The sequence below is a fragment of the Sinocyclocheilus grahami genome, unplaced genomic scaffold (assembly GCF_001515645.1).
Source record: "Sinocyclocheilus grahami isolate Dianchi unplaced genomic scaffold, SAMN03320097.WGS_v1.1 scaffold35.1, whole genome shotgun sequence".
Classification (NCBI taxonomy): domain Eukaryota; kingdom Metazoa; phylum Chordata; class Actinopteri; order Cypriniformes; family Cyprinidae; genus Sinocyclocheilus; species Sinocyclocheilus grahami.
Genome location: NW_015505214.1, coordinates 2146518 through 2169209, shown reverse-complemented (window position 1 = coordinate 2169209; position 22692 = coordinate 2146518). Strand labels below are relative to the sequence as shown.

The window sequence follows — 22692 nt, the reverse complement described above, 5'->3', positions numbered from 1 at the left end:
CAGTTCTCTCTCAAGTGGTTTCGTTGTTGTCAGCATTAAGTCCGAGTATGATTCAGTGGGCCATATAACACTTAATTATCAAGAAATTACTTGCCAACAGTTTTGGTTCAACATACTTACCTGTTGATCAATACTTGCCTTAACCTTACACCAGATTTTGTTTGGAATTTTATTTTTATTTTTTTATTTTTTTTACTTTCAGGAGGGTGTACTAATTTTTGCAACACAACATTTCATCACTTTGATAAGAAAATTGTATTTTCTTGAATAATTTAATTTTAACATTCTTCTTTGGTAACTGATCAAGCAGACTTGCTGGAATATTATATCTCTAAAAAACCATAACATGTCTTCTAAGCAAAGAGTAATTGCTGAATTTGTTAAGTTTCAGAGGGGTGTACTCATTTATGCTGTGTGTGTATGTATATTATATATATATATATTATTTTTTTTATTTTTTTTGTATGTAATTGGAACTGATTTCTTGTGAAAAACCTGAATCCTGTTGGAAATAATCTGATATAATATGGAGATAATTCAAGAAGAAAAAGAGCATTTTCCAGAAGAATATTTCTGTCTGTCTCACTCTCAACTGTTGCGTGAATATGAAAAAAAACAACTGTTGGATGAATATGCTGCTGATGAATGAGAGCAGAGGCTAAAGTGAACCTGTCTGGCATAAATGAGAAACATTGTGTTTGGCAATAATGAAAAACTCTATTTTAACACAATCTTATCCAAGCACTGAAGTGGGAGTATTATAGTTTTGGGTAGGTTTATGGAGCCTGTGGATCTGAGCAGCTTGCGCTCATTTAGAAAACACTAGATTTGTGCATTTAGGAATCGCCAAAGCCAAAATCCACAACTTATCTGTAATGTGTGTGTGTGTGTGTGTTTGTGTGTGCAGGGGGCCATACAGGCGATCTGATGAGGATGACGATGGTGAGTGAGCTCTTGCTGTAGAGTCTGATGGTTTGTTAATGATGGACGTCCCCAATGGCCAGCCCAGCGTCTCCACCTTCACGACCCCGGCCTCAGAGGTCAGCGAACGCACAAATGCTGTTTGCCTGCTTCAGATGACAAAAACCTCCTTTCACTCATTTGTATGTGTTTCATCATCTCTCTTCCCCCAATCCTCTCACTGTTTCCTCCAGAGGAGCAGCAGTTCTGAGTCCCTCAGTGAGAAGGGCCCCTCAGAGCTCAAGAGTTTTGATGCTGTGGTGTTCGACGTGCTGAAGGTCACGCCGGAGGAATATGCAGTAAGTCAGAAAAATAGTACTATTGCGATAATACTGTTACACTGTAAAAGAGTATATAATAATAACAATAATAATAATATTGTATTATTATTATTAATAAATGCTTTTATTTTATAGTACAGTGATATTATTGCCAAAGTAATATAACTTTGTTTTTATAAGTGTTATAATTTAAATAATAAAATATTGTTAATAATAATGTTTTATTACTTTTAGTAGACTTTTAGTATTATTATTAGTAGTAGTATTGCTAAATAATTTTTATTTTTATTTTTATAGTACAGTATTATTGCAATAGCAATATAATAATAATAATAATTATTATTATTATTATAAAGGAAAATATTACTATTGCAATAATACTATTATACTGTAAAATAGTATATAATAATAATAATAATAATAATAATGATGATTAAAAATAAAACTATTTATTATTGTTATTATTATTATTATTATTACTACTACTATTATTATTATTATTATTACTACTACTACTACTACTACTATTATTATTATTATTTAATTTTATGGTACAGTGATATTATTGCCAAAGTAATATTTCTTTATTTTTTTTTAAATGTTATAATTTAAATAATAATAAAATATTTGTAGTAATAATAATATCAATTATTTTAATTACTTTTAGTATACTTTTATTATTATTATTATTAGTAGTAGTAGTAGTATTGATACATACTTGTTTTTATTTTACAGTACAATATTATAGCAATATAATAATAATAATTATTATTATTATTATTATTATTATTAGTTGTTGTTGTTGTTATTATTATTGTTATACTGAATGGGGAAAACAACTGATTTTTTTTGTCCCTCAGTGCTCACATGAAATTTAGCTCAAAAATTAAAATGTTCAAAAAACAAACAAACAGAAAGTTTTGAAATGGTATGATGGAAAGTAAATAATGACATAATTTTCATTTGTTGGTGAATTATTCATTTAACATCCTCAAGTTGTCCTGTCGCCTATCACAGCTATGCAGATGATACCCAGATTTACCTAACCTTATCTCCAAATGACTACAGCCCATTGACTCCCTCTGCCAAGGCATTGATCAAGTCCAATCAGTATAATCAAACACAGCTGGACTCAAATGAAGGTGTAGAACCATCTCAAGGATGCTCAGAAGAAATGGACAGCACCTGAGTTAAATATATGAGTGTCACAGCAAAGGGTCTGAATACTTAGGACCATGTGATATTTCAGTTTTTCTTTTTTAATAAATCTGCAAAAATGTCAACAACACTGTGTTTTTCTGTCAATATGGGGTGCTGTGTGTACATTAATGAGGACAAAAATTAACTTAAATGATTTTAGCAAATGGCTGCAATATAACAAAGAGTGAAAAATTTAAGGGGGTCTGAATACTTTCCGTACCCACTGTATGTACATAAATATGTTTTTTGATCCAATTACTTAATCCATCACCGACACTATAATGAAGGGGCCCAATAAGTCCTCTATGATATAACATACTCAAAAGACATGAAGGAGGGCAACCACCCACACAAATCTCTTGTGATTTGTAGCAATGGCACTGCTACCAGGTATAAACTTAAGAAAAACACATGGAAAACAGAAAGAGATTTGAGCACACACACACACACACAGAGAGAGAGAGAGAGAGAGAGAGAGTAGTAAATACTTCAGTACAGTTTCAGTAATAATTAATGATCGTTTGGCAGACAGTTGTGCAGGCAGCGATGCTCTCTAGAGTTTAAATTAAACACCAGAATCCGAGCAAGGCCATCAAGCTCTCCTCTCTCCGGTGATACAAGGACTCGCTTTCAAATGAAACTCCCAGCTGAACTCTCTTCTGAACTTGAGGAAAAGATACACAGCCGCTTGTTGACTCATACTTGCTTTAACCAAGCAGCAATCTGTGATGAATCACTCGCAGCTGGAGAACTGACTTGATTTTAGCATTGAATTTCTCCTTGTAGTCCACTTATAATGTTACTGAAGTTTTTTGCACCACAAACACTCATAATGAGTTTTTCATGATCATTTACTACTTTCTTTATGATCCTCAGAATGAAATCAAACAGGCTGTTTTTGCTACTGTACCTTTTAGACTTTATGTAAATGATCTGTTATGACCGGCTAATCTCTTCACATGAGAAGGCGTAGTTCACACACTACTGATTATTTAATACAAATCAAATGACTAAATAAGGGCGGTTTATCTCACTGATTTGATTCAACTCTGGCTTGCAGTTTCTTGATTCAGTTTGATTTTGATTTGATTTGATTTGAGGGGATGATATAACACAAGAGCTGCCTGGAAAAAGTTACACACATTTATTTTCTTAGAGGAGAACATTTACAGAATTAATAGAGCAGCACAATCCATCTTGTGAAACCAATGAGTCACAGAAAGCTGTGTTACGGTTAAATTTTCACTCTTCTAATGAATAAAAACTCAACTTTCTCAATATCAAATCAAGGTTGATCATTAAAGTTGATTTATCAAATAAAAGTTAAGTTAATCAGTAAGTGTTTTATTTTATTAAATTTTTTTTTTTTTTTTTTTTACCGTCAGTTTCCTTCATCTTTATAATAATGAAACACCTGAGCTGCTACGAAGGGCAAAACTAGATTGTAAATTCTAGTCAGATGCCCAAAACCAAGCAAAGCTTCTATTACCAGTGGAAGCAGTGTAATAAATACGTGTGACATATCTGATAGTGTCACCAGAGGACGCTCTCTGTGTTTCTACCCTGATGTAAATGCGCTGACCTGATTCTGTACACGTCTGCCTGAAAGTGTCTTTATCTGGGGTACAGAGTTTCTTTCTGTGCTTTATTTATTTATGGCCCAATCTATTAACCTATATACAGTACATCATCCCAATCGCAGTCTCAAGCCTGTGCTGAAGTGTGTTTTATTTATGCGCACACACACGCAACATTCATGCATGTGTGGAAAATGTCTTGTGAATGGCAACTGAGCAGTGGACAAAAGATGATTTATTATTCATGTGTCTGTTAGACAGCGTGTAGACCATTCACACACACTCATGTTAGGATGGATCGTGAAGTCGAGTCTGGTTTCAAATAAGCCCATAAATACAGAAACTCTCCTGTAATAAATGCTTATTTTACAACATCTCAAAGGTAGCATCTACGTCACGTCTAGTGTCAACAGTGTCTTCCTTCATATGTGACATTTATAATGTTATATTTTGTGTGCTGATGTCATCTGTGTTGCCCTGCAGGGTCAGATCACTCTCATGGATGCTCCAGTGTTCAAAGCCATCCAACCTGAGGTAAGTCCATTGTTCATATTATAGTGTGTGCTAACTTATGTACAGCATCCAAATGTTACATTTTACCACTCCTTCCAGTTGCTGGTAAATAAAGAAAATGTAAATTTTTTTTAGACCATTAAATGATCTAAATGTGCTTTGTTTTTATTTAAAAATTAAAAATTATATATATACAGTATGTGTGTGTCTATATATACATGTATATGTATATTTGTGTGTGTATGTATGTATATATACACACACACACACACACATATACATACATATTTGTGACCCTGGAGCACAAAACCGGTCTTAAGTCGCTGGGGTATATTTGTAGCAATAGCCAAAAATACATTGTATGGGTCAAAATTATTGATTTTTCTTTTATGCCAAAAATCATTAGGATATTAAGTAAAGATCATGTACCATGAAGATATGTTGTAAATTTCCTACTGTAAATATATTAAAACTTAATTTTTGATTCGTAATATGCATTGCTAAGAACTTCATTTGGACAACTTTAAAGGCGATTTTCTCAATATTTCGATTTTTTTGCACCCTCAGATTCCAGATTTTCAAATAGTTGTATCTCAACCAAATATTGTCCTATCCTTATCCTTATGGTTTTGTGGTCCAGGGTCACATATTTCTCTCGTTCAATAGACTTTCTCACTCTGATATAGAAGAAAAGTTGGTCACAGTGTCCATTTCAAACATCAGGAAATAAATAAAATAAATACACCTCTGATGGTAAAGTTGTCCACTCAGGGAAAGTTGTTGGAAGATAGAAGATGTGCAAGTTGCAATTTTTATTTTTTTTGTAGCTGGTTATGTTCATGATTTGAATCACTCACTTCACTTCAGGTGAGGTCAGACTGCTTAAAACATAATGTTGCTGTTACTAATACAGTTAGCAGCCAACTGGTGAGTAACTTTTTATTTACATGCCAGAGGCATTTTTTTCTCTCTCATTTAGTGCTTTCAGAATGTTTGTTTTGTCTGGGTTTTCTGAAGTAAGGGTCCCGTACCAAATTCGTTTGCATGTGCAAATATTTCCTTGGTTAAACTAGCTGAAATGGCTGAAAGCCATTGTTATGTGAGATTACTGTGTGACTGACTCACAGGGCTGTCGGTGACTGAAGTGTCATACTCTCACTGTCAGCCATACACAGTGTGTTAAATTTGGACAAGTTCAATAAAACCAGCCACTAACAATAAAATAGCTGGTGATTTTTGGACCTGGCTTAGCCACCGCTGTAACAGTTCCAGAGTTTCACAGCAGAGGACAGTAAAAGCACAGTGAAATGTTTCTGTTCTTCATCCACTGCTTCCATTGGACTGAGTGTAGACTTTAAAACACCCACACCAGATAAAATATTACACTGGGATATATATTTTTTTCTTGACAGAGGGATTATTTAGCTGGTTTTTTTATTATTTAAATATTTGCGACAAAGAGCACATTTCATTACGGCAGAAGCATTATTGCGCTAGTAGCATTATACTCAAGATGAGTCAGCCTCCTTCACTCAATAAAATGGCATCTGCCACAAAAACAAAAATTCATAATAATTTTGTATCAAATATGTTTGCCTTAGTCGATAAATGAATAATTCACCCCAAAATTAAAATGGGCATCATTTCTCAAACCTGTAGGACTTTTTTCTTTTGTGGAACATTAAAGAAGATACTCTGGAAAAAAATGTCTCAGTGTTTTTTGTTTTGTTTGTGTGTGTGTGTGTCTGTGTGTTTTGCTTTGCTGTGCTTTTGTTTTACTATTCGTTTTGTTACGTGTTTTTCATTTTGTTTTATTTTGTTTTGTCCACAATTTAAAATAAAGGGGACCAAAATGTTTTGATTCTCAACATTCGACAAAATATCTTCCTTGGTGTTCTGCTAAAGAAAGCAATTCATACAGGTTTGGAACAATATGAGGGTGCGTAAATAATGACAGATTTTTTTAGGTGAACTGTCCCTTTAAATGTGAAGAATATTACACGTGATGGCACATGGATGGGGAAAAAACTGTGATAAATATCTACAAAAGACTTGGCAACCGAACCTTCTACGTCTGTAGAAGAAACCCACAGCTATATGAAGTACCAAATACATATCTGTGGTTATTTTCCTTATTGACATCTGGGCCTTGGTCTCCATTCACTGCCCTCTATGTCGTCCTCCCTCTCTCTCTGCTCTTTGAACGATTTATTAGCGCAGGCATGTTTTATCCACCGTCTGTAAGGTTGGGCTTTCAGCCACACAGACTGTGATTTATAAAGCATTTGATGAGGCTACCACACATTGAATACTAATGTAGCGTTTGGGGCTTTTTTTCTGACTGTAAGAGACACAATCATGACGACTGAGGGGAACTAAATGTTATATGATTTGTTTAATGCGTTTGTGGGAAATTACTGTGGCTGGCGTGCATTTTTTTGTCATTATTTATGGTAATTACAGTAATTTGTGTAATTAGGCCTACTGTTTTCTGTCGTTGAGCGGTTTGATTGATTATGCAGCGGCATTGTTTGGCTTTGATGGTCTTGGCAGCAGATTTTTTGAATGCTTGCTTGGAGAGGAGAGGGTGAAATTGCAGGTCGCCTCTTTGGAAAGACGAGGTCTGGTTCTCTGGAAGACGATACTGAGCTAACCTCTGATTTTTTAAATGTCTGGGATTGATTTAGCGAGGCGGTTTAGCCAACATGCATATCAGTCGACAAATAATGTGTATAGATGATGGTTCTTTCTAGATTTTCTGGATCTGATCTGGCTTTCTCGTTTTGTGTGTATCTGGCCGTTTTAGTATTCTGTGGAAGTGATTTGTTGAAGGATTATTTGCGCTTTCTCTGAATCTGGCAGCTCATCCATTTGCGTCGTTGTGTAACATGAGAGTAAAAGGCAGAGGGTGACGTAATGTGAATGTGAATGTCAGGCTACTGCTTTATCACACACTGTTGTTTCTGATATTACACATTGTAAAGTTTGTGTGTTAGTGCTAGGACAAAAGAGTGTAGATGTATTCTTATTTTGACAAAAAAATATTTTGTTGTTCTGGTGATTGTTAGATTTAGTTAAAAGATATTCAAAAGTTTTATTTGAGGCACCAAATAGCAAGAAAATGATACTCCGTTTTATAGTAATTCTTTTATATTGAGGCTTTGTGTGTTTTGTGGTATGACCAAAAAAGGGTAACTATATATATTTATATATATATATATATAGTCCTCTCATTACTGATATATCGTTATTTATATAACCTAAAGCCCCGTTCACACCAAGAACAATAACTATAAAGATAACGATATTAGCGTCCACACCAGCGAATGATATCATCTGTTTATTCTAAGCGCACATGCGTCTGCCGCTTTAAATTCTTGAGCTAGTTACAGCAAGATGGATTCTAATTGGCTGTCAGTGTTTTATCGTTCATCAGCTGGAGAAAAATCGTTTTGAAAGTGATCACAACGATATCGTTCCTCTGTATCGTTATCGTTATAGTTCTGGTGTGAGCTATGCTATTCTTTAATATTGAGAACGATTTTTCGAACTATATCTTTATTGTTATCTTTATAGTTATCGTGCTTGGTGTGAACGGGCCTTAATTCTGGCATAGCATCAAAATGTGAAAATTCATAAGATTAATACCATGCTATTGCTCCAAACTCGCTATATTATGTCAGTGAGTGTTTCAAATGACATGGAATTGGCTTGCATTAACTATGCAATTATTTAAATTAAGTAACGTTTGCTAACTAGCAGTAATGTTAAATAATATTCCATTTTGATCGTTTTAATGTTAAAGTATCGGTTTAGGCACCGGTACGGTTTTAAAAGTATCGATTTGGCACCGGTATCGTAAAAAACCCAATCGATACCCAACCCTATTCATTCATTCATTTACTGATTTATTCATTTATTTATATATTTATTTTGCTTTCATTGTTATATCTAAATCACACTTTTCCTTCCCTCTAAAAAATCACAGAAAAAGTGAACTTTAATTGGTAACTTTATTTTTCTGTTAGACAGTCCTTTCCTAAGTTCTTTTTGCGAAATGCTGCAAGGTTGACCAGACTTTATGCCTGTAGTCAAAAGTGTGTTTCTGCAAGATTGTTCACACTAATAAGGTTCAGATTAAGTGTGCAGCAGACCCATCCATATGCAGTGTGATCCTGTATGGCAGCAATATGAGCTCACGGCTGTAATGCAGACCAGAGGCTTTTGTACATGCATTAAAACACTAAAACTTCATGAAATGTCTTTTAGAGTGATGTGTAAAATTACGTAACTTTTTCCAACCTACATGCATGCAAACATCGCCGGTCTGTTCTCTGTACCATCCCATTAGCCTTTTTTACAGGCGCTTATAAGCACGCTCTGACCCACAATGCCCTGGGTGGAATGGAGAGGTTTGTTTGATTTGAGTGGAATAATGCAGTGATATCAGTGAACTGGCAGTCCTGCCTGTTATTATTGGTTTGCATTAATTAATGGCGGTTTTTATCAACTCTGCAGATGTTGCTAAAGATTTTTTGATGAAGTTACTCTATTAAAGCAGCTCGTGTTTCAGTAGAGGTTGTTAAACACATCGTAACAGAAGCCTGATGTTTTGGGGGTTTTTTTGTGCCTGGGTCGACAGCAGTTCATTGAGTTTTCTATTGTCTGTGTGTGTTTTTGTGACTCTGAGTGTGTGTGTGTGTGTGTGTGTTTCTTTGCAGGGGAGGTTAATTGTTTTTGAGGCTCTGGAAGCAGGAGAGATTTCGATGATTTGTGCTCTGCTGAACTAAAGTGAAATGTGTGTGAGAGAGCGAGCGATAAAGAAGCAGAAGTGGTTCTTTGTTATTCAGTGACATCTTCAATCTGAAGGTCACTTGGCCACCTCGCCGTCTGTGTGCAAAAATGAGAAGTACAAAAAGAAGAAAAATAATAAGATTTTTAAAAATAGTTTACCCAAACTTGTTGTTCGAAACCAGTTTGTTTTTCTTCTGTGAAACCGAAAAGTCGGTATTTTGCAGAATGCACAGGCTGCTCTTTTCCATAGAATAAAAGCATAGTGACCTAAATAGGCACAACAAAAATATTATTAAAGTGGTACATGACTAATGTGCTATATTGCACATATTCTGAAACCATGCTTGCTTTAGCTTTGTGAGTAACTGTGTTATTTTTTATTATGTATGCATACTCTGATTTTTATATTTTATATACATTATCTAACATTTATTAATGTATTGTATATATATATTTTTTTTATTTCAGTTTAAGTTAAGAAATGTAAGAAATATTGTGTGCATTAGTTATTTTTATTTGTTAGTACTTGCCAATATTTTGTAGTCTTTAATAGTTAAGCCAATATTTCTAATTTGATTTTGTTTTTCATTTAATATTTGTTTAATTTTAGATTTATTTAAGTTACTGAAAACAAGTTTTAATTTTAGTTTAGTTAATAATAACAACACTGCTGAGGAACAGGCTGGAATTGACTAAAAGAGTGGGTAATATATATAAAATATATATATATATATATATATAAAAAAAATCCTTCGACTTTCTAATATCTGGTTATCAGCCATAGCACAAAAATGTTTATCAGAATTCCTAATTAAAATTTGAATGAATGAAGGCACGTAGAGCCTGGTTTTGATATTGATAATGCTGCAGTATATGCTTTTATGGAGGTTTTTGTCATTTTTATATCACCTTTATTCTATGAAAAATAGCAGCTTTGACAACTTGCCGTTTTTGTGTTCCACTGAAATAAAGTCATATGCATTTTGAATGACATGAGGGTGAGGAACCGATGATAGAACTTTTGTTTTTGAATGATCTATCGCTTTAACTTTCATGTGGTAGAGATGCTGATTTTAGATTAGTCTTTGATAACCTGTGGTTTCCTTTTGCAGTATTGCCTCAGGAGACGCTTTCATTGGCTTTGAAGGATAATAGATCAGCATCTTTAGTCAATTTGGTTGCACAGAGCCACATGAATGGTGCACATGTATGTGCAACTGTAAAACTGTCCCTGTTAGTTGCACTGTATACATGCATCTGTAAGCATTAGCAGAGGAACCAGTGGGTTTCTCTGGCCTTCATGACTATGACGCTCATTATCGTTCAGTCTGGCCGGTTTGGGCTGGGACGGAGCCACATGTTGCATACGTACTATCGTGAAGAATGCTGGTAGGGTCTCGGAAAAGACCACTGCAGATACACGTGAGCCAGTTACAAACTAGCTGCACAGATCACATGGCAGTCTGCCCGACACATGGATGTGATACATAACATGAGAGATTATCTTAAAACCTGCACTCTGTCTTCATGCTCTGCTATACAGGAAATGCAAAAAACATGGTCAAGGGCCCAGCAATCCTGAAAACCATAAGGTTTTCACATTAAAAAGAAATGGATCCTTGTCTGTTATATAATACACGTTTTCATATACATACAAGACATTTTTTTCCCTTTCTGTTTATTTTTTGGAAATGAATTACCAGTTTATATTCAGTACTTTTAGATTATTATTTTTTTTATAATAAGCTTAATTTGCCTGGAAAATGAACTGAAAATGTACATTCGAGATGTAGATGAGCTTGTTTCTTCATCGTAACAGATCTGGAGAAATTCAGCATTCCATCACTTGCTTACCAATAGATCCTCTGCAGTGAATGGGTGCCGTCAGAATGAAAGTCCAAACAGCTGATAAAAACATCACAATAATCCACAAGTAATCCAAACCACTCCAGTCCAGCAATTAATATCTTGTGAAGTGAAAATCTGCGTGTTTGTGAGAAACAAATCAATCAAGAGGTTTTATTTTATTTTATTTTTACTTAGAACTGTTGATTCTGGCTAAAATATGAGTCCTCTATCCATAATATTGCTTTCTCCAGTGTCTCGTCTGAATTAGGAGAGAAATATGCACAGATCAAGCACCGTTTACAAGCAAAAACAGTCCAAAAAAAAATATATATATATATATATGTGTGTATATATATATATATATATACACATATATATATGTTGGTGGATTTTGATGTGAGAGGACAAAAGGGATGGACTTTTTCCACTGGAAGAAGCATTATTATGGATTATGGACTGCTATTTTGGCCATAAGAGACTGTTTGACATTAGAAACATCTTAATTACAAATACGTTTCTTACAAACATATAGATTTTCACTTCACAAGACGTTCACAACTGATAGACTGGAGTGGTGTGGATTATTGTGATGTTTTTATCAGCTGTTTGGACTCTCATTCTGACGGCACCCATTCAGGGGATCCATTGGTGAGCAAGAGATGCCGTGCTACATTTCTCCAAACCTGTTTCGATGAAGAAACTAAACTGCATCTTGGATGGCCTGAGAGGTGAACTATTTCTTTAATTTAAGTACTATATGATGTATAAGTGGTATATCAGAACGTTTAGACCAGGGTTGGGTATCGTTTGAATTTTATCGATTCCGATTCTTTTCGATTCCCAGTTTCGATTCCAATGTGATTAAATAATGATATCAATTATTCTCTTTTTTGCAAACCATTTATTGGAGCTGAATACCATGAACAAAAATCAACAGGCTACATAAAAACTGGACTCTTTAAGAGCTGTTTGTGTGCAAAATAGAACTGCATGATTCTGGATAAAAAAATGTTTCTTCTTTTTTCCCCCAATGGAAGTTGTGGTTCTCTCATGATTCTGAAGAAAAAACATTAGACAACTAAACAAAATCACATGTAACTTATGAATTAATGATTTAATGACTCACTCAAGATGTACTTGTTTCATTACTGGATGAATCAGCATTCTTGAACGAATCTCTTGTATGATTCAAAGACAAATACATTTTAACAGCCCCTTTTCGCCACCTACTGGCGTAACAATGCAATCGATAAATCTTCATTTGAAGTGTGAAATTACTTTCAAAAGGTGATTTACTCTGTTTTAATTGCTACCATACACATCGTACACACAGTTTATATCTGAACTATAAACTTTTATCCCAGCACTTCTGTGATTTGAATGTTTCTAACAGAAATAATGATACTGTGTGGCTGAAAAGACTGTAAAGCTGTTTCATTCATGACAGGCAGCTGCTCTCTTTAGGTCAGCGGCAGTGAGAACGCAAATTTAAATGTTCAAATCACACTGGTGTGATCGTACTCTGCACGGACAAACCACGTGATCACAACATTGATCGCACACGCCAAAGATTGAGGAATGAAAGAGACGAATCATTGTAATTTAGGAATAGAATCACGTAGGGATGCACGATATATCGGCCACCATATCGGTATCGGCCGATAAATGCTCATTTTTTCTGTTATCGGTATCGGCCCGATAAGAAAATTTGGCCGATATCTTAAAGCCGATAAATAATGCATTATTTCCTTCAGAGACACTTCAGATGCGCGCTGTTCGTTTGCAGCCTTTTGTGCAATTGTACGTTGTAATATTGTGTTTATTTGATGTATATCTGATTTATCTCATATAGAATGCGTTTGGTTAAGTTAAAAGAGCGCTTCAGTTTACCGGTGATCATCTTTAGCTCAGCACACGCAGCTCAAACAGCAGTGCACAACATTAATAACTATGATTGGGAATGTCGTGTATATAACATTCTAATGAGAACATTATTATAATAAAACGTTGGGAATTCTTTGGGTTTAGTTGCCGTGTTTCAGCGCGTTGATATGGGAAGAGCGCATCCACAACAGGATCACACATTCTGACTATAGCATGCAATAACTGCGTCATTTTGTACATATATAAGTTGTAATATTATGTTTATGTTGTATTAATATTAATCTCAGGATGCATTTCCTTGAGTTAAATAAGCTGCCAGCAAAACGCTTCAGTTTACCATGTTCATTCAGCTCTTCAGCTTCAGCACGCGCAGCTCAAACGGCTGCTATTTAAAACAGTGGTATTAATTTGTTACTTTTTCAAAATCATTGATACATTATTAATAATAACAGCCACTTGTATTTTTCTATTATTATTTTCATCAGCAATATGGTTTAGTAATTAAAATCATTTAATTATTGTCCGTGCAGAGGCTATTCCGTTTTATTGATCTATGGTGCATTCATTTTGATTCTTTACACGTGTAATGATGTCCAGTGACTTGTTTGCATTATTTATGCATCATTTTATTTATTTGTAAGACTTTTTTATGACTAAATTTGGTAATGGGAGAGTACAATTATTTTTAAAACTTACACCGTTCAAATTAGGCTGCTTATGTTGAAGTGTTTGGGATGTGGTTTTTAATGAGGAGAACTTTTTTGTAATCAGACTCTCAAAGTATATAAAAATTTGGATATAGATTTGCATCCCTACGTTGGTGTTTGAATCGTGTTCATGATCTTTAACGATCTATTAAATTAAAGTGCTTTGTCAGGTTGGTGGTGACACCTCTCTTGCAACATGTTTAGCTATCACAGATATTATACTTCCCTTTTTTTGGCTTCTGATCGCAAATGTAGCCAATCTTTGGAGCGCTTAGATTAGCGAGCAAGGTCCTGGCAGATCGCTAAGTCTGGTCCTCACAGATGAAGAAAAGAAAAGCGCATAGGAATCGAAAGGCGGAATCAAAATTTTATTTTGACAACAAGTATCCGATTCCTGACCTTAAGGATCCGATTCTGGAATCGGAATGGATTTTCGATTCCCAACCCTACTCCTGGTTAAACACTGTTGCGGGTGGTTAGTGAGTAGGACACAGCATATTTGCACAAAAATCTAGCGTGCAAAAGTGGTGCAACCATTCAGTTAATTCTCCTCTATTGTGCGTCTCTATTTCGCAACAGAGAGTTGGGACCCAAGATCTTTTCCCCAGTCAAGTCCACCATTTTCCCTCATTCTGAACACATTCGTGCCATTTGTATAGTAGCATTTGCTTGGTGGGATGCCGTGTGATCCATATGCCGTAGAGCTGTTCAGATTAATGGACGGTACATATGGCATGTTCACTTTCCCTCTTGTGCTGTTTTTACAAGGGAAAACCTCTCGGAGCAGAGAGAGAGAATCACTGGGACTCAGTTTCTAGGAAAAGTGTTCTATTTTAGATTTATAATCTTCAGGTGAGGATCTGTTTCAAACACACATGCAGAAATTGCTTGTTTTTCTAGATGTCCAAAAGTATGTTCTTGGTTATCTGGCTTGAGCTTGTAGGATTTGTGATATCAGTTAACTAATTGAAAGAAGTTGTTCACTCCACAGTAAATGCTGTCATTATTTATTTGTCTTGATGTCTTCCCAAACCTGCATGCTGTTAGTTTTTTTTCTTTCTTTCTGGTGAACACAAATGGACTTTATTGCATATTATCACCTGAGAACCTCTCGGGACAATCAAGATGGTCTATTTTGAGTTCACTTTGCTTTAGATTAGTTTGGGTTTGTTTGGAGCACTCACAAATTCTAATAAACCATTTCTAGACCCCTGAAAAAGTGTGAAAACCCACCAAATTTTCAATGATGGTTAGATTTTGCCACAATGATGACATTAAATGCCATGATGGAAAATCTCTGTTACTGTCCACCCATTCCGTGAGCATTAGTATTAAATCTACTTATATTTTTATAGTCCATATAGTACTGGCTAGAGATGTCTATTTCCATGCCGAATGAGTTTTCATTTTAAATAAGCCCGTCTCAGCAACATTTCCAGTTTTTGTTGTTGTTCAATTTTTTTGTTTACTGTAGCGACTCGGAGCACTTTTCATACCCTTATTTATGGCTGAAGCACATTTGTTTCAATCTATAAGAATAATCAGCCTACACTACCAGTCAAAAGGTTTTGAACAGTAAGATTTGTAATGGTGTTTTTTATTTTTAAAGAATTCTCTTCTGCTCACCAAGGCTGCATTTATTTGATCCAAAGTACAGCAAAAACAGTAAAATGTTGAAATATTTTTACTATTTAAAATTGCTTTCTATTTGAATAGATTTTAACATGTAATTTATTCCTGTGATCATACATAGCTAAATTTTCAGCATCATTACTCCAGTCTTGTGTCACATGATCCTTCAGAAATCATTATAATATGCTGATTTGCTGATTATCAATATTTAAAACAGTTGAGTAAAATTTTTTTCAGGATTCTTTGATGAATAGAAAGATCCAAAGATCAGCATTTATCTGAAATAAAAAGCTTTTGTAACATTATACACTATTCCATTCAGTATAATTTTTTTGGGAAAGAAATTATAGAAATTAATACTTTTATTTAGTAAGGATGCTTAAAATTTATCAAAAGTGATGATAAAGGCATTTATAATATTACAAAAGATTTCTATTTCAGATAAATAGTGTTCATATCGATATCGGAATTATATCGTATCGACCGGAATTAAGAAATATATCGTGATATCAATTTTGGCCATATTGTCCAGCCCTACCCTTGCCAAGTGCTCTTCCATTACTGCTCATCTCCCATTATCTTATGCCTGATTCCCAGCTGGCTAATCTATTTCCATGAATACCTCCCGGAATAGTATAAGAACAGCCTGTTTTATTGTTTAAATAAATAATAAAAAAAGTTTGAATATAAGCTATAAAGTTGCCAATTGGTTTTGTCTTTTCAAGACATGACGAGTTGTTCTGGTAGTTTTAGTGGACGTCTGTGCATCTGCACTCACATAGATACATCAGTGCTCGTTACATCTTAAAATTATGTTGCATTTTAGAAACGGCACAAGCCTTTTCAGGAGACATAAAAGAAAGTGGAAGAAAGGGAACATAAAACCCAGCTATGATCCCTTTTCCATTGACTTCCCACTGCTCCCTGTGAACAGAACTGACTTCCTCCTGTTTTTGTTTGAAGGCTTGAAATCTATGAAACGGAGAATCACAGATAATTTTTCCCCTCAAACCGTGTCTTTTTCCTTCGCTTGTTTCTGCTGTCCTCCATGAGTTTCCCTGGGTTCATTGCTTTGTGCATTATTCAATCTGTCACTGCCAGAATAAGACGCAGTATTTGACATCAGCACACTTTCCCTTTTTTTTTTTCTAGTTTATGGTCTGGAAAATCTGCAAAAAAAAGAAAAATTCTGCGACGAGGCACAAAATCACTCTCACTGACTTTTTCATTAACTGTTCCCTCCTGGTGGAATGACCTGCCCAAATCAATCCAAGCAGTTGAGTCCTTAGCCGTCTTCAAGAAACAGCTAAAAATACATATCTTCCATCTTTATTTGACCCTCTAACGCAGTGGTTGTCAACCTTTTTTTCCACCGGGCCGCACTATGGTCCAAGTGCAAGTCTCGCGGGCCGCACGCATATCATTTACATATTACGTCAGCAATACAAAACAACCTGATTTATAATATTATAGCCTAAATATTATGATATCTAATCGATTACATTCATTGAAATAAATAAATAATTCTACTCCCCATAAATAACACCCAATTTTGTGAACTTCGGCTCGAAAGGAGTAACAGCACAATCATAGGCGGAGTTTCACTTTTATGCGTGGGGGGGGGGCACCCACTGGCAGACGAGCCACGAGCACTTTTTTATATGTTCTACATTTCATGTATTTATGTAACACATATTCTACATAAAAAAAATAATTTAGAATGAACAATAACTGCTGTACAAAGAGTAAAAAAAAACAAGAAAAAAAGATACACGCCTACGTCTCCTTTGATCAAAAATAACAGCTAGTGCAGTGTCTGCGATATACGTAAACCTACCAACATCCGTCGCCATGACTTATCGCAAGGAAAAAATTACATTTTAGTCACAACATTGGTTAATGGAAATGCCGTCATTTCGCAATAGTTTTTTATCGACCTTTATAAGATATCACAAGGCTAAACTTGGGGTTTCCAGCCTGCATCTTTTTGGTTACTAGCCCAGATATTACCTGCACTACTACTAGCCTGTGGTAGTGCTGTCTCTGTTTGAAGAACTCAATGATAACCTTGACAACTGGCCAGCTGGACCAATTACATTCAGTTAAATTGAATAAAGTCACTGTTCAGTTCACTTCTACTGTAGTCTCAGAAATGCATTACATCACAGAAGAAGAACGGAAATCTGCCATTAACCTTGCGTTTTGTTCTCAGAGTGGGTAGCGATTGGTTTCATTATATCTCAGTAGGTGATTTTCCTCATCACAGATTCTGAACTCTATGCTGGGGGCTCAGATTTGTTACACATGGAGAAATTGATTCAGCAGAAGTGATTTCATTGGCACATCTCGGTGGTCGTTGGTGCTGGAGACACAATGCAGAAAGCACACTTACTTAGCTCTGTGTGTGTGTTGGCTCGTGTACTCACATCTGTGTTTGTGTATGTTGCTAAGCTGCTACCTCCACAGGTTGCTGACTCATTAAGTCACTGTTTGCTAGTGTGACCTCATGAGAGATTGCGGTTGTGTTGCTGCCGGGTTTAAGTTCACAATGGACAATCGCGATGAATATGTTTGATGGCTAATTTCATTGTTCTCGAAGTCCCATCATGGAATCAGGCAGCTCTTCTCCCGTTACTGACAGCTGACGGGAATTAAATCTCTCTGTGTGGTTGAATGCATATCAGAGTTTGTTTTTGTGTTTTAATGGTGCTAACAGCTTGTTTGAAACTGATTCTCTACTGGAAAATGCCTGAGCGCTTGGCGTAATTATGCAACGCACGGTTGCATAATTATGTTCTGGAGTTTCCAAATGTGAATTTCCAAGCGTGGCTGATATGTCTTATATTAGACTGTCATGACGGCTTTAGTATTGATGCTTAGATGTTTCTTAGATGTCAGAACAGGCGGAGTTGAGTTTTCATGTTCGTGTTTTGGAGATTTAGCATGTCAGATTGATGTTTATTCAATGGTGTTGTTGCCAAATACACATTGTTAAATATTATTTTAAAAGCTTTTCCATTCTCGTTCAGTCAATCAGTCACACCATGCGAGCGAGACGGAGGATCAACACGATTTTCGGACGATTGGCATGTGATTCTGAGATGACTTCTGTTTGGATGCAAAATTAAGTGTACAAAGCGTGACGGACTGGGACAGATTAAAACTTCTGTTGTCAGAGGCCTCATTAATGATGTTTTCTAGGGTCACTGGTCATGAGTGATGCTTGCCCTATTTCAGGTGTCCCGTGTTGATTTGTTTTTGGCATTGTCGACCATTCGCGTCTGCTGCTGTGCTTGGTTGACTTGATTGTTTCCGTCCAGTTTCTCCAAACTCAAACCAACTGGAACGTGATTTTTTTTTTACGTGACTATTTTTGTTCTCTTGTTATTTTTGCAGGAGCTCTCTAGTTGTGGCTGGAACAAGAAGGAGAAACACAGTTCAGCACCCAACGCTGTGGCCTTCACACGACGCTTTAACCAGGTAAACCACAGACACTTTTTGTTGTTGCCCCATTAATTGGATATAGACAGTGATTAACTGTAGACTTGGAGCTGAGGAGGTTGAAATAAACAAAACTGGAGAATTGGAATTCGCAATTGCTGTAAGCGTCTGTCTGAGTAAGTGAATTATTACTAATTAAAATCAACTAAAGATTAAAGCACTTTGGCAAGGGTCAGTGGACTGGCAGGGGGCATGGTGGTCACATTGTTGGCAAATTAAATAAACATGAAGATAGTTATAGTTTAATAACCTTTTATAATGGCAGCAGCTTATAAAACAACACAAATATGAACAAATAGTAATAAAAAAGATTTAAAGAAACATGCAATTCTTTGAGAATGAAGGGATTTAAAAAATATTAGGAAAAACGGATTTTATATAAGTCAAATAAATTAATTAATTTAGACTATATGTGACCCTGGACCACAAAACCATGTACCAAAGGGTACATTTTTTAAGCTTTCCATTGATGTATGTTATGATAGGACAATATTTGGCCGGGATACAACTATTTGAAAATCTGGAATCTGAGGGTGCAAAACAATCTAAATACTGAGAAAATTGCCTTTAAAGTTGTCCAAATTAAGTTCTTAGCAATGCATATTACTAATCAAAAATTAAGTTTTGATATTTTTACGGTAATAAATTGACAAAATATCTTCAAGGAACATGATCTTTACTTCATATCCTAATGATTTTGTCATAAAAGAAACATGGATCATTTTGACCCATACAATGTATTTTTAGTTATTTAAGTGTTTTTAGCTACAAATATACCCGTGCTACTTAAGGTTTTGTGGTCCAGGGTCACAAATGGATGTTTTGTTACCATTCCAATCCATCAAAAAGTACTGGGTAGAGAATCCAAAAGAGTATGTATAATGTTAGTTGGCTTAGTTCATTTAGCAAATAGATATTTCCTTCAGTTAATTTCACACTTAATTATGCTCATTAAAATCAATGTATTCTACAAGCTTTTGTTACTTGCACTGTTTATTTCTTTCGTCTATGGTACTTCATCTTTAATTTAGTAGCACATTAAAGCTGTATTTGTGTGGAATGAGAGAGACGCGCACAGTGTAGCCTAGCACATTTCACACAGGCTGCTAGTTTCACTTTCACTTTAAATAAGTTGTGTATGCTTGATGTTTAAAATAAATGTTGTTTATAGTGAATGCCCCTTTAATTTTGGTTTGTTTTATATTTACGATTTAGTTTTAATCCAAATGATGCATGTACTATGTGAGCGATTCAAATCCTTCAGAAAACTAAATAAAAGTTCAAATTAAAAAACAAAACAAAACTTTTTTTTAAGTGTTATGTTCACCAAGGCTGCATTTATTTGATCAAAAATATATAGTAAAAATTGTGAGAATGTGAAATTTTATGTCAAAATTACTTTTCTACTTGAATATATTTTAAAATGTAATTTATTTCTGTGATGCAAAGCTGAATTTTCAGCAGTCATTCATCTTCAGTGTCACATGATCCTTCAGAAATCGTTCTAATATGCTGATTTGCTGCTCAAGAAACATATCTTCTTGTCAAAAAACAGCTGTGCTGCTTGATATGTTTGCAGAAACTGTGATTTTTTTTAATATATAGTTTTTTGTAACAATGTAAAAGACATTGCAGTCACTTTTGATCAATTTAGTGCATCTTTGCTGAATAAAAGTATCTATTTATTCTCTTTTTAAGAAAAACTTTTTTTTTATAAGAAATTTAATTTCTTTTTACCCCAAACTTTTGAGCAGTAAAGTGTGGTTTCTGAAACATACTTTTCAAAAAAAAAAAAAAACGCTAAACTGGAGACACTATTTGCACATTACATTTTTAAACATTATAATCAGTAGCTTTTTAATTTACTTTTTTAAAATATACTTTTCCATTCAGAATTATACTTGAACATGTGTGTGGTCAGCCAGTTTACTACGACAGGAAACATGTTTATTGTTTCTGTGGCCACATGTATTGGAGAGTAGGTTTGTTTTAAATAAAAACTTCAAATCCTACAAAGCGGAAAATAAGGTTTCCAAGTGGTTTGTGTTATGGATTGGGCATTAAAGTGCAGAAAAGTGTTGATCCAGGTAATGTTCGGGTCATGAGGGGTGGAGGCCTCTCTAGTAGCTCAGCTTCCAAGGGCTGGCATGCTTGTAATGCACTGGCTGAACATGTTTGCGAATGAGTATGTTTCTGGCCAAATTCTCTTGACTTTATTGCCTTGGATTGGCTAAGTTGGAAAATTACGTCGCTGTCAAGGTTCTTGTTAACAGAATTTGGACTCTATGCTAACACAACACGTTGTGATTGTATGTCACAGTCACTCCAGGTGAGTGAGACAAGTGGGAAACTAAACTTGCATTTACATTTTGGCTCTACTGTGAGCAGGTAATGGCAATGTTTGAAAAGCTTATCACTGTGCTGAGGCCTGTGCGAAGATGTTGGATGCACACCACTAGGGCTGGGAAACACTGACTTGATCCAGTTGGCCTTTGAAGAAATATGTGGCCCCCTCGGAGTGTGTATAAGTTTCTGTGTGCAATCGTTGCTTCATAATTGGCAGAAGCTGACAGTGTGTAACCAGAAGGGAATGATTATTGATTAAGCTTATATGCAATGCAGAAGTTGTTTTTGCACCTCTCCACTTTAAGACTTAAACACACCCTCACAGACACAGACTTTCTCCCCTGATAATATGGCTAGCGCTCTGTAATAAATATGAGAATATCCGTGAGGAATTTGTGTTCTGTGGAAACTTCTCTCAATATACATCCTGAAAACGGCTAAAGCGGCTGTTCAGGAACCCACACGCACTCGCCTGCCAACACAAATGTACTTTCTGAAGGATGATACTTGGAAAGGCTAGAACAAAACATCCCAAAAAGACTGGAACGTAATGTCCTAAGGTTACTGAACTATATAAACTATAACTGAACTATAACTATTTGAATGATTCAAGACTCACTCCTACAGGAAGTCTTGTTTTGTTCCTGATGTTGAATCAGCGCTTTTGACCAAATTGGTTGAGTGACTATTTCAATGACTTACTTAAAGAAAGTCACTAGTTTAGTTTCATCATTCATACTGAACTCTTAACTATATAAACTGTCATTGAACTATATGTGTTTATATTAGTGCTGTCAAAATTAATGCGTTAATGCAGCCGATTAATTTTTTCAGTTTAACGTGTTAAAAATATTTAACACCATAAACGCAGGGGCGGAGCTAGGATTGGCCACCCTACTCGCAACTGCTTCTTCTGTCACTTTTTCTCTTGAAAAGAAGTGCATTTATTCAGTTGCAGAATGTCTTTACGACCACATCAAACAGGAGATGTTTCAGACATGTACTCCAGCTTCACCTCAGCGCAAGGTGTGGGTCAAACGAGCACAGAAACGGTACTGTGCTCGCAGCGCAAAGGCACCAGTACCCGCTGTAGACTTTATCATTTCATATCAAAGCACGAAATAAACTACGTGCATGCAATGTCGTCGTCAGTTACAGTAAGTCATGAAATTACCAAAAAGGTGGAATAAAGCTGCCTTAAAACTGTGCATGCATGTAATATATTTGATATGAGTCACATTTAAGAACATGTCTCTGAAATGGTCTTCCAAACTGTCCTGGAGCAGCCCAGCAATGTCTCCCTCATCTAACAACCACGATTCAACTCGTCAGCTCATTAGTAGAGACGAAGTGGGTCAGAAAAGGTAAGGAGAGTTGATAAAAAATACAATACCTGTCAGATCTGCGTCACGTTCAGCAGCGGCAGCTCTTAAAGAAATAGCAGCCAAA

The 22692-nt window shown here is 35.5% G+C and overlaps 1 protein-coding gene across 1 annotated transcript in view; it reads left to right on the top strand.

The window, feature by feature from the left end:
* The first annotated feature begins 910 nt into the window (after positions 1 to 910).
* The window catches only part of LOC107581502 (ras-specific guanine nucleotide-releasing factor RalGPS1-like), a 97142-nt gene continuing 75360 nt past the window's right edge, over positions 911 to 22692 (top strand). The window contains exons 1-4 of the mRNA XM_016267080.1: positions 911 to 1040; positions 1155 to 1259; positions 4502 to 4552; positions 18793 to 18876. Coding sequence (XP_016122566.1) covers positions 981 to 1040; positions 1155 to 1259; positions 4502 to 4552; positions 18793 to 18876 — 300 coding nt within the window. The 5' untranslated portion in view covers positions 911 to 980. The remainder of the gene's footprint in view (positions 1041 to 1154; positions 1260 to 4501; positions 4553 to 18792; positions 18877 to 22692) is intronic.